Source organism: Schistocerca gregaria, chromosome 5 (genome assembly GCF_023897955.1).
Source record: "Schistocerca gregaria isolate iqSchGreg1 chromosome 5, iqSchGreg1.2, whole genome shotgun sequence".
NCBI lineage: Eukaryota > Metazoa > Arthropoda > Insecta > Orthoptera > Acrididae > Schistocerca > Schistocerca gregaria.
In genome coordinates, this window is record NC_064924.1 from 42,668,089 (window position 1) to 42,682,072 (window position 13,984).

At 42.8% G+C, this 13,984-nt stretch overlaps 1 protein-coding gene across 1 annotated transcript in view; it reads right to left on the minus strand.

Moving 5' to 3' along the window:
- Window positions 1–13,984, minus strand: part of LOC126273215 (meiotic recombination protein SPO11-like) — a 111,016-nt gene that overhangs the window by 68,932 nt on the left and 28,100 nt on the right. The window contains exons 3-4 of the mRNA XM_049976758.1: window positions 11,788–11,936; window positions 1,845–1,982 (exon numbers count right to left, since the gene is read on the minus strand). Coding sequence (XP_049832715.1) covers window positions 1,845–1,982; window positions 11,788–11,936 — 287 coding nt within the window. The remainder of the gene's footprint in view (window positions 1–1,844; window positions 1,983–11,787; window positions 11,937–13,984) is intronic.

The following is a 13,984-nucleotide window of genomic DNA, read 5'->3' on the forward strand; positions in this document are numbered from 1 at the left end:
ATTAAACGAAGAAGGGAAACATATACTAATTCAAATTACCAATACAGCGACATACCTGCAGCAGTCGACGTATTCTACTTACTTACAAAAACATTTGCAGCAGCACAGTAATAGCACAAAAGTGTACTGCTGATACTCTCCCAAGTAATTGGTGACATGTACGAATACCTCCTAATCCACAGGTAGTGGCACAATGAGCTCCACATGTCTGTGTCGAAGCTCTGCTTACAAAGAACTGATTTCACTTTCCCGTGAGACTTCCAGTTTTTCTGCTGAGGCCGCAGCTGCAGTTGTACATCTACATCTTTCGTCTGTCGACATTTCTATGTTCTTTTTTGAACTGAGAGTGCAACAATTTCTGTTTTTCTCAGCGTCATCGAATTTTGTTATTAAGCCACTACGGGTATGTAAATGCAATTATTTGTTTCTTGAAATGATCTCGCCGACATTTTGCTATTTGCTCATTGCGTACTGCAATTTCATCCTGAATAAAACTGTTATAGAGGGTACAAATCTACAAAGCATACATCCGCCGAATACAGCATTAACACTTTAATTAACGGTTTACTGATACTCGTTAGTTACACACTTTTAGTTTATTGATACTCGTTAGTTACACTCTTTGCATGATAAAGTTTGTTTTATTACGGAATAAAAAATAATACTGATACTAAAGATTCGCTACGCTGTAAGTACCGTAACTGCGAAGAAGCCATTTAAATACGATAATTATTTGTTTCGTTTTCAAATTCGTGGTGTGTTCTACCGTTTACACTTCTGCTATTGTGACTGGGTACAGGCTGGTGTAATTAATTCACGTCTTCGCGTACTTGCGTTGTGTCGAAAGAACACAACTTCAGATCAATGTTGTAGCAAGTATCAGTAAACTGTAAATTACATTAGGGGTTAATGTTGTGTTTGGCGGTCGTATGTCACCTGGGTTATATAGCCCATAATAGGATGAAATTGTACGACTCGGCCAATGAATAAATTCAAAATACCGGCAAGTTTTATTCAAGTAACGAAAAATTACATTTATTAACCTCCAGAGATTCAGCTGACACTCCAAGATAGGTACAAAATTTTACATCGAAAAGAACGCGCGATATAACTTCAGCAAGGTTTTGAAGGACCAGCCCCTAGTCATCTGAAAGTACGAATATGAAATAGAGTTTCGAGCACAATTACTAGCATTATGACAACAATTTTAAAGAAGCTTATAGTTGCGTAGTGAATTAATAATTTGATGAAGCGTGCGTAAAATGCAGTGCCAGTACATATGGATACCAACGGTGTGCTATATAAAACGCGCGAGGCAGCTAGTAAGTGGAAATCTTTGGTGGTGCACTCATCTGTGACTTATTACAGAGCCAAGCGGTAGATGCACATCAGCTCGACGTGAGAATGGAAGCAGTACACGAACGTGATATTCACTCGAGACTTGCCGAAGAGCCAAAACAGTAGACCCACATGATTCGGTAGGACGCTAATCATTAGAGATACAAAGAAGTAGATGCACAAGATTTCGATATGAGACCTATCAGAGAGACAATGCAGTAGACACACATAATCACATAGCAGACACACATGATATCGGTATGAAGCCTACCAGAGAGTCCGTACACTAGACAGACATAATCTCGATGTGAATCTTATCAGACAGCCGAAGGAGTTGCCACACATGATTTCAATACGAGACCCACCTGCGAGTCAATGCAGTAGACATACATAACCTTGATATGAGACTTACGAGACAGCCGAAGAGGTAGACGCACTTGACTTCGATACGAGATCTAGCAGACACTAAAAGCAGTAGACGCAGATAATCTCGATGTGAAACTTACCAGAGAGCCGAAGCGGTAGACGCACATGATCTCGATGCCGTACGGGTCGGCATCCACGAGGGCCAGCACGGGGAGCCTCAGGGAGTCCCACAGTCGGCGCAGAAACAGGCGAGCGTTCACGTCGGGGAAGCCCTTGCCCTTCCGGACAGGAAATGGACACATGTGATTATCACAATAATGCAGATACCTACAAGAGTATTATGCTTTACCATATAGATAAGAAATCGTTTTATTGCAACAAAAGGGTGAATATTTCTTAGAGAAGGCCAAAAATAAAATATATGCTAATTGACAAAAAATTTATACCAGAAGGACAATATTCTCATTAATTCGTAACTTAGCATAAAACAAAGCTCTCTCTCTCTCTCTCTCTCTCTCTCTCTCTCTCTCTCTGTGTGTGTGTGTGTGTGTGTGTGTGTGTGTGTGTGTGTGTGTGTGTCATCATCCTCCCTCCCACCCTCTCTCCGTCTCTCCCTCCCTCTCTCAGTCTCTTCCTCCCTCCCTCTCCTCGTCTCACTCTACTCTTACCCTCCAGAGCTCCCATGATCTCTCCGCCAGCAGTAAAAAAAAGCAAGCTAGGCATTTCGCAGTGCACAACAGGATAGGTTACGCGCACTATGATGTAGGTTACTTGCATTACAATGTTTAAATGTGATCTATCAAGTGCAAACCTGTACTATGGTCATTCTATACATACAGAATAACACATGGATACGTGAAGAGGAAATAAAAATGAATGTAAGTGTAGCAAACACAACAGTGTATTTGTACGTAGTTAGATAACGTAAATGATGAGCCTAGAATCATTGCAAATGAATAATCGAAACAAGTTTGGTGCACCCTAATAAGACATTCAGTTGCAAAAGACGAATTATTTTCTTATCTACACTACTGGCCATTAAAATTGCTACACCAAGAAGAAATGCAGATGATAGACAGGCATTCATTGGTCAAATACAGTATATTATACTAGAACTGACATATGATTACACTTTCACGCAATTTGGATGCGTAGATCCGAGAAATCCTGGGCATTGAGTCAAACAGAGCTTGGATGGCGTGTGCAGGTACAGCTGCCCATACAGCTTCAACACGATACCACAGTTCATCAAGAGTTGTGACTGGCGTATTGTTACGAACCAGTTGCTCGGCCACCATTGACCAGACGTTTTTCAATTGGTGAGATATCTGGAGAATGTGCTGGCCAGGGCAGCAGTCTAAAATTTTCTGTATCCAGAAAGGCCCGTACAGGACCTGCAACATTTGGTCGTGCATTATCCTGCTGAAATGTAGGGTTTCGCAGGGATCGAATGAAGAGTAGAGCCATGGGTCGTAACACATCTGAAATGTAACGTCCAGTGTTCAAAGTGCCGTCAATGCGAACAAGCGGTGAGCGAGACGTGTAACCAATGGCACCCCATACCATCACGCTGGGTGATACGCCAGTATGGCGATGACGAATACACGTGTCCAATGTGCGTTCACCGTGATGTCGCCAAACACGGATGCGACCATCGTGATGCTGTAAACAGTACCTGGATTAATCCGAAAAAAATTACGTTTTGCCATTCGTGCACCCAGGTTCGTCGTTGAGTACACCATGGCAGGCACTCCTGTCTGTGATGCAGCGTCAAGGGTAACCGCAGCCATGGTCTATGAGTTGATAGCCCATGCTGCAGCAAACGTCGTCGAACTGTTCGTGCTGATGGTTGTTGATGCGGATAAGATGCCTGTCATCTCGACTGCTAGTGACACGAGGCCGTTGAGATCCAGCACGGCGTTCAGTATTACCCTCCTGAACCCACCGATTCCATATTCTGTTAACAGTCATTGGATCTGGACCAACACGAGCAGCAATGTCGCGATACGATAAACCGCAATCGCGACAGGCTACAATCCTACCTTTATCAAATACAATCCTACCTTTATCAAAGTCGGAAACGTGATGGTACGCATTTCTCCTCCTTACACGAGGTATCACAACGACGTTTCACCAGGCAACGCCAGTCAACTGCTGTTTGTGTATGAGAAAACGGTTGGAAACTTTCCTCATGTCAGCACGTTGTGGGTGTCGCCACCGGCGCCAACCTTGTGTGAATGCTCCGAAAAGCTAATCATTTGAATATCACAGCATCTTCTTCCTGTCGGTTAAATTTCGCGTCTGTATCACGTCATTTTCGTGGTGTAGCAATTTTAATGGCCAGTAGACCATATGATAACTGAAGTTGCAAGCGAGGAAAATGCTACAAATGTTAACAATAATAACAGCTACAACAACAGTACATTGCTAAATCTTGCAGACTTGTATGATACGGGAGAAAATGTTTTGAAGTAACGTGACTTTTCGTCCATATGACTCTAGTAATGCAGTTGTTCTAAATCTGACCTGAAGTAGAACAACAGGAAATAACACAGTCGAACCTAAAGCTAATTATTCTATTGTGGCACAAGCAGATATGAAACTGAATTTTATGGACACCACAGGACAGAAAATCAATATGAAACCTAGTTTTGGAATATACCGGAATGCAGGATACCCACAACTACTTTTACAACATTTAAAAACCGGCCCAGTCGCCTATGGCACAAAAACATTCAGCTTTTAGCTATATGCTACAAAGACATAACAGAACCTCACTAGATATATTTAAACCATACAAAGGAACTAAACACAATACCGAAGACAGCCATACGTAACGGGTACAACACACAAAAATAAAGGAACTAAAAAACAAAACAGGAATGGAAATGAGGACAGTACAAGCAATGGATAAACTACAAATCACAACAACGCGCGGTAGTATCTCATCACCCTGGGTTCGACGTAACGCTATCAGCCTTGGGTAATTAATGCTATATTTTACCTTTATTTATTTTTATGTGCTGGTTTTTCAGCTTGACATCTGTTAACTTGCTTGACTCATTTGCTACCAGCGCCGCCGTCACCGTCCAGAGAGCATAAATTCATAAGAACGTTGAACCTCAGTAAAATTATTGTGATCAGACTCTGCTATTTCTAAGAACAAGAACTTATATTATTAAATCTGTGTTATGAGTGCTGGGTTTTTCTTTTCAATTAATTAAACTAAAGCCTACCATTTTCACATTCCGTCGTTTCGGATAAAACAGTGATTTGCCTATGTTAACCCATATAGGTAAAATCTGATTAAGGATGTGACTTTATAAATATATTCTTTTTCCCGGCAACAAGACCGTCCTAAGACGAATGTTATATGGCACTTACTAACACACAGTAAAAAAAAATTACGAATTACGTGTTACATAGTGAAGAAACCAGGACTGCGAATAGCTTTACGCTCAAACAACAAGCACAAAACGTTTTAGTACTAACAACACCTCCACAGAGACATTAAAAAAAAACTGGTCTCTATCAGTTACGTTGTACATCATGCCAAGCTTTTCACCTAGGACAAACTGTGTGGTGTCAGTTCAGCATTCAGCACACCACCGGACTCCAGTGACCTTTACACTGGATCATGTGGGATGAAAAAGCAAAGTCGAGAAACGGATGACTGACTGACTATCTGAATTAACCAGGGGTGGCCCAATTGAACATGAAATGTCTGTACCACGATTCACATAGAAATAGTTATTAGGCTGTCCAAAAGCTACTAAATGAAACCACTATAACAATCCAATTTATTATCAGATACATTGAAATGATTCCAGTCGCAGAATGAGCAATACAAACATACAATAAACGAGAACAAGACATGTACGAAAGGCCATGGCACAGGTGGGTGAGCTTGAGATAGAATGATACGAAACTGGTATCCACGAAAAGCCCCAATGATTGCTGAATAAGTTGATAGCCTACAGAAAAGATGCAAAAAAAGTACAAGAAGCACCAATTCTCTCGTCTAAGTGCATAATCATTGCAGCTATCAGGCTATGGCTTAGTTCAGAGAAACGAAACGTTGACTTGAAACTAACTTTCCAGTCTCCTCATCAAGACGTACGCAACGGCTCGTGCTTTCCTGTCTGCTAATACTCAGGTGCAGAGAATGACTACAGTAGTAGCTGCTGAGAATGCTCAGTTCAGCCCCGGCAACTGTGATCAGCTCTACAGTGAAGACATCTCTGTTTCATCCTGACACCCTGCATCGTAGAAGTGGGCTGTTTCGTGCTATAGTACAGTGTTTACTACAACAAGTCCCGACACGAAGTGTCTTTCATCACTCCTCCACAAAATCTAGCTGGTTCTGCCAGCGCCGGAATCGAGGTTCCAGTCGCATTACGCATTCTGAGTTCTGACCAGTGAAAAGTTTATAACAATCTCCCTTTTCCTAAAGAAACTGACGTGGTTAACCAATACTGCTCATTTCTCTCATAGCGGGGGGCAGAAGAAAGATGATACAAAAAGTGTGTTTTTCACATTTCTACCGATCAAAACTGCTGCACATTAACACTCATTAGTTCTCATCACTGCTACCAAAATACTCGTATAAAAGACGAGGATGCATACGTAACATTCCCTGACTCCCATGTGTGAACATTAGCACCGACACGTAGGCAAGAGATCAGTGTGACATTTGTGTCTTTCCGACATGTATGTGGAAAATGGGGAAAAGGGAACTATGACGAGGTTATTACCAAGTCGCCCACACAGGACCAATGTGCTGTTATTCTGTTCTTGGCTGCTAAAGGACAAACACCGGTAGACATCCATCGGTGAATGAAGAAAGTGTGCAATGAAGGCGAAACGTCCAAGAAAACTGCTAAAAGGGGCACTGTTGCTTCACGATAACGCATGTCCCCATATCGCATATGCCATAACCGGGAAGTTACAGCAACTGAAGTAGGAGACACTCGAGTACCTGCCCTAGTCCTGATCTTTCTCCATGCGATTATCACGCCTTTGGTCCCTTAAAAGAGACCATGATGGGTCGTCGATTCTTGCTGGACAAGGACGTGAAGCAGGCAGTTTCGGATTTCTTCACACAGCAGGACGTGGTGTTTTACCAAACCGGAACCTTGAACCCAATGCTCATGGCTATTTTGCATGGATGGCAGCCTATTCTGGATCGTAGTGCCTTCGGATGGAAACTTTTTGAAGGTCTCTTGGGAGACAATCATGGACTTCCTTATAAAATATAAACATATATACTTGTGACCTCCTTCGGCCTCCAATGGCTGTCTCTCAAGGTAAGTGCGTCATGTTTTTGCTCCTGCAGTCACAGATTTTATCTTCTCTAAAAAGCATTCTTTAAGCATCTTAGTCTCTTAAAGTTTACATCCTCTGCACTCTCTTTTGGCAGGCCGCCCCTTGGAGGTCGCCTTGTGTTTTTACATATATTTTCGAAAAAAAATAGCGTATGTACTCAGCCTGTATCTGGCTGACTCCTGCCTTTCAGCAAAAACAGTTGTATTATCCACCTACCGTGCGCTTCTTCGGTGCTCTCGTCTGTTTTCATAAACGGCTGGCTGCCTCAAGTTGCAGAAAAACACAAGAACCCACCACCCTACACAGTTAAAGAAAAGACTTCTACTCTTATCTGCGCTCATTGGTATTACATTTAATTGTTTGCATACTTCCACGCAGCGTTATAAATTTTTAACCGACTTGGATAATGACTTATTTATCTGTATAGGGAACAGTTTTCGAAAAACTTTCCCATAATGAAACAGGCAGGAATTTTGAAACTAGGTATTAGAGCACCTCATATCTATAAGAAGTGATAGTATACATTCTAGTTTTGCAGATCACCCTACAGAGGAAAACCACCTCTAAACTTGAAGGTCCTCAGAGAAAGCAATAGATCCTATCAAAAACTCAAAATAGTACGGCACTTTTATACAGAAGAAAAGCAATAATACAAGAGAAAAAAATCTGAAGCAATACACAACGCTGTGTAACAAAATACTTTTTGCCAGACCGACTGTTTATATAAAGACATTTCCTTAAAGACAACTAGTACTATATTTAAAAATCCACTGATATCTCAAAAACATCTCTCCGTAATATCTCGTTCTATTCTCCCTCATTTCCTCTGTGAGTCAGATCGCTACTAATTGAAACGTGTGGCCTTCTGAGCCCATTTCTACCAGGACAGTACGGAGACAATGCACCGCTCACTACCGACTCGGTCCAAAGTTTTCTTTCCTTTTGGCTGCGCAGTGTATACAGCGTGAGGCAGCTATGTCATAACACCCCTTGTATCTCCCAAACCGTAATAGATACAAAGATACCGTTTGGACAGTGAATTGCAGGGACAGGGGCTACCTGAATACATCACATTTCATGTTTGTGCTATTTTTTATTACAGAGATATGGAGCCGTCTTTGTTTTTTTAATGGAACCCTATGTTAAATTTTAGCGCAACATGGTGGGCTTAAAAAGACGGTTTCAAATATGTGTATATCATAATATTTAGGCGAATAGTTTTTGAGACACAGATATGTTATCGTATAGTGTTCATCCTCCGAAGCGGCGTTGTCCAATGCGACCTTTCCTGTTGTGTAGAGTACATGGTAAACGTCGACAGTCCGTCTTTACACAAACACGCCCATTTACCTGACAATAGCAATACATACTGCGATATTTTGAGCAAAAATTAGCTGATTTGTCGAGCATATATTATTCCGTTATTCGTCAACTGTGATACCAAAATAGTAGACAACATACAGTATTAAAATACTACAAGAAGTTAATACATTTTAAGTAAGAGAAATACAAATGTAAATGAGGAGGTCCTTATTGGTCACAATTATTTCGTACGAATTTGATTTTTATTTGAAAATATTTACTGTTGATTACAATACGGAGCAAATACACAAAATGATGCAAAATACATACTGTACACGATACCAAACTTTACTGAGGCATGTGCTCAAAATGCTTCCGCTCTGCTGCAATGCACATTTGTAGCCGGCTTTCGAATGATTGTTGAACGGCTGCGAGGGTGTCACGTGAGATATCAGTGCTCGCTTCGATGATACGTTGCTACATATCGTCTAGCGTGGTTGGCATTTGAACATACACCTTATGTTTGATTGATCCCCACAAAAAAAATCAAGAGGGGTCAAATCAGGAGACCGGGCTGGCCACTTCACTTCAGCACGTCGTCCCATCCAACAGTCCGGGGACTTTTCATTTAACAGCTCTGTAGCCACACGGGAAGTGTGAGCAGGACAGCAGTCATGATGGAACCACATGCACTGACGCGTAGTTAGTGGTACATCTTCCAGCAAAATGGGCAGAATGTTTCGCGGGAATTGTGCATAGTTATTGTCATTTAGTATACCCGGAATGACGTACGGCCCCACAATGGCATTTCCGACGATGCCGCACCATAAACACTCCGCGGTTGCTGATGCTGTGCCTGTCGAAGCCAATGATGGTTCTCCATTGACCAGTAGTGCATATTATGCAAATTCACATTACCGTGGTTGGTGGAAGTCGCTTCATCAGTAAAAAGCACCTGTTGGAAAACGTTGAAAATAAATCTTGTAGGCGCTGCAGAGCAAACCGGCAAAATTCCTGGCGCCGTTAGAAATCCACACCGGTGTGAGTGCTTGATGTAATGAGAGGTGAAATGGGTGAAATCTATGCCGGTTCAATATGCGTAGAACACTTCTCTGACTTATACCACATTCCGAGGCGATACGTCGCGACGAAATAGTACGGACGTTATGCGCCAACGCTAGAACGCCCTCTTCATGTACCTCCTCATTTGCAGTTTTCTGCCTTGTCCTCTGTATGGCTTTCCATGATCTCGATTCAAGTAGTTTCTTACAAATACGTGCAAGAAGCTGGCGCTTAGGACGCTAAAGATCAGGATACAGCTCTCCATATCGCTTTATTGCTCTAACACCCGACTAGGATGCTTTCACCATACACTAGAAACATATATAACTTTTCTTCTTTGGTGTACATGTCTGCTTCAAGAAACTGTGACGGAAATGCGATGTCTCATTACCCCAGCAGCACATTGATATCCCCTCTCCAGCTACCACGTGCTTCACCTTGCGGAGTTATCGAGAAGCAGGAAAACAACGCCTTCCCTTTTAAGTTCCTCAGTGGTGAAAAAGAGAGGTCGCCATGGACAAAGCCGCTTCGAAGGACCAATACGATACGGGGACATGTCGGTGTCTCAAAAACTATTAGCCTAAATATTTTGATAGACACATATCAGAAACCGTTATTTTAAGCCCATCATGTTACGCTGAAATTTAACATACGGTTCCGTTTAAAAAAAACCAAAGATGGCCTCATGTCTCTGTAATAAAAAATAGCACAAACATGAAATGTGATGTATTAAAGTAGCCCCTGTCCCTTCAATTCACTGTCCAAACCGCATCTTTGTATCTACACTACTGGCCATTAAAATTGCTACACCAAAAAGAAGTGCAGATGATAAACGGGTGTTCATTAGACATATCTATTATACGAAAACTGACATGCGGTTACATTTTCACGCAATTTGGGTGCTTAGATTCTGAGAAATCAGTACCCAGAACAACCACCTCGGGCCGTAATAGCGGCCTTGATACGCCTGGGCTTTGAATCAAACAGAGTTTGGATGGCTTGTACAGGTACAGCTGCCCCTGCAGCTTCAACACGATACCACAGTTCATCAAGAGTAGTGACTGGTGTATTGTGACGAGCCAGTTGCTCGGCCACCATTGACCAGCCCGTACAGGACCTACAACATGCGGTCGTGCATTATCCTGCTGAAATGTAGGGTTCCGCAGGGATAAAATGAAGGGTAGAGTCAGGAGTCGTAACACATCGGAAATGTAACGTCCACTGTTCAAAGTGCCGTCAACGCGAACAAGAGGCGACCAAGACGTGTAACCAAAGGCACCCCATACCATCACGCCGGGTGATACGCCAGTATGGCGATGACGAATACACGCTTCCAATGTGCGTTCGCCGCGATGTTGTCAAACACGGATGCGATCATCATGATGCTGTAAACAGAACCTGGATTCATCGGAAAAAATTACGTTTTGCCATTCGTGCACCCAGGTTCGTCGTTGAGTACACCATTGCAGGCGCTCATGTCTGTCATGCAGCGTCAAGGGTAACCGCAGCCATGGTCCCCGAGCAGATAGTCCGTGCTGCTGCAAACGTCGTAGAACTGTTCGTGCAGATGGTTGTTGTCTTGCAAACGTCCCCATCTGTTGACTCATGGATCGAGACGTGGCTGCCTAATCCGTTACAGCCATGCGGATAAGATGCCTGTCGTCTCGACTGCTAGTGATACGAGGCCGTTGGGATCCAGCACGGCGTTCCGTATTACCCTCCTAAACCTACCGATTCCATATTCTGCTAACAGTCATTGGATCTCGACCAACGCGAGCAGCAATGTGCGACACGATAAACCGCAATGGCGGTAGGCTACAATCCGATCTTTATCAAAGTCAGAAACGCGATGGCAAGTATTTCTCCTCCTTGCACGAGGCATCACAACAACGTTTCACCAGGCAACGCCGTTCAACTGCTGTTTGTGTATGAGAAATCGGTTGGAAACTTTCCTCATGTCAGCACATTGTAGGTGTCGTGACCGGTGCTACCTTGTGTGAATGCTCTGAAAGGCTAATCATTTGCATATCACAGCATCTTCTTCCTGTCGGTTAAATTTCGCGTCCGTAGCACGTCATGTTCGTGGTGTAGCAATTTTAATGGCCTGTAATGCATTATGGTCGGGGAGATACAAGGGGTGTTATGACTTAGCTGCCTCATCCTATATACTGCGGTAAGAGCTTTGGACTTGGTTTTTTCGGAAACGGAAGCGCCTTGACTTAATCCCTTTCACACGAGTCACTTTCGAGTGACCCCCGACTAGCACGCCGAAACTCTTCAAAATGGGACGACCGTGGTCTCTGACCTGCCCTGACTAGTTCTAGTGGCGCTGTGGACAGTCACGTCGTACAGTAAGTTACAGCCGATGGCGTCATGTGAGGAGCGGCTACTGACCGTGAGGAGGATGCAGGGGCCCAGCGCCTGCTGTACGCCCTGGTCCAGCAGCTTCTGGAAGACGGCGTCCTTCTCCACGAGCAGCACCAGGCGCGCAGAGTCCGCTCGCAGCTCCCTGATGCCCGCCACGTCCTGAGGCACCAGCTGACCTGCAAGTGCAGGCGCGATGCACCACGGCGTCCAAGCGCACATAATGTACGGGGCCAATACAGAAAGCAGCAGAGAATTTCATTTTTTATAAAATGTACAGAATTATTCGTAATTAGCTCTGGAATTTCAGAAGACAACTGCACGAACACTACAAGACATACAGAAAATAGACATATATGTGTGCGTAGAGCACCTCTCCAAGTTTGTAACTCACTTCACACGTTCTCAACTGGGCACCGTTTGTGAGGCGCCAAAAGTCTACTTGTGTATGGAATTCATTATTGTCACAGACACGAATTGCGCAAAAAGGCGTAACACCAGCTCATGTTGCAGATTCGTTCTTTTGGTTGCCTATTTGCCGGCGCGAACTAATTCGATGCACCAGTACGTACCGGGTGATATGTCTACATGTTCCGACTTGCATATCTCTATAGCAATTACGCTACGACACGTATTACGAATCTAAACTTGGAGTCCACTGATATGTGTCTATTTTCTGTATCTCTTGTAGTTTTCGTGCAGCCGTTTTCTCAAGCCCCAGAGGTACTTATGAATAATCCTGAATACAGTATTTCAATTAAGAATACCAAAAGTACGTCTTGATATTTCATGACTATTTTCGAAGGAGAATCCTATTTTCGAGTCCGTAGCTGATAAAATATTTACCTAACTCCAGCGTACTGGGAAATGTGGGACAGCAAATCATTTTAGATTGTGATGCAAAAAGAGACAGCCATAGTTGCAACTAGAATGTACCTTTATTTTGTCGGTGACCGGAAATTTTACTTGGCAAACACTGGTTGGTTTGAGAATGGGCATAGTCCGAAACCGATCACCGACTAAATAAATCTCCATTTTAGTTGCAACTCTGGCTGTCTCTTTTTGAATCACGATAAAATATTTGTTTTGGAAGTAGAAGTTCCACTATTTTTTAATTGGTTTGCCCCACTAAAGACCACATGAAGTAACTTTCGTACTGTATTTTTTCTTTTCTTCTTTCTTTCCACTAATTTTTCATTCATTCACTATGTTTTCCTCTTCTTTCTTCTGCCCATATTGCACCTGTCCTTTTCTTTGTTGTCTCCTGGAAGCCCTTTAAAACTTTTACTTTTGCTCTGGACCTTTCTCCAATTTCTTCCTGCATTATTTACATTTCCCTAAGGTCTGCTTTAACTTCTTTTATCCACGCCATTGATGTTGTGGGGTTTCTATCTAAGAAGTTAAAAATTCTTTTTGTTATTTTGTTTTCATCTATATTTTTAGGTATCTATGGAATGCAACTAATCTCTTCCTCATCGTGTCTAATATTAGCGCTATTTTTTCATAAACTTCTTTGTTACTTCTTAACTTTCATTTCCCATTCTCACATTTTGCTCCCAAGATTTTCCTGGTCATCTTCCTTTCCTTCTTTTCTGTTTCACCTGACTGACTGGTTGTATTTAACGAAAGGCTTCCTGGTGCATAAAGGCATTCCGGTTTAATGACAGTATCGTAGTGTCGAAGTTTTGCAAGTATGGATATAGATTTTGTGGGATCCTGCCCACTCGTCTAACATAGAGTGCCCAAGAAACTGTTTTCGCAGATAGCTCGACAACATTCAAGCAAATCTTATTAATGGAGTTTATTACAGTAAATTGAATTGACAATACTTAAATTTGCCTTTTTACAATGATGGGTCGCAAGCAATTGGCCACATGCAAATAATCGATGACCTTCGATATATACAATGTCCATGCAAGCGATTAATATAGATCAAAAGTCACGACTAAAGAGTTAGGATGACAGCTCGTCTTCTAGTGCAGCCGAGACTACCTGGAGTGGCGCGTGGCGCTTCTGTTCTCTTCTTATAGGTGCCGCTCCTGTCGTGGTGTCGTCCTGGTCGGCGTTCTGTTGGCTCACGTGGTCTCACGGCCTTCTCTGCTGTTTCGTTTCGAGCCGATGTGCCGGCGCTTGATGTTACGCCGGAACAGATTTCTCGTTATAGAGGTTTCTTATTAGACGAAAAGCCACCTCCATTTTCCTTGCGCTTGCTAGGTTAGCTTCTTTG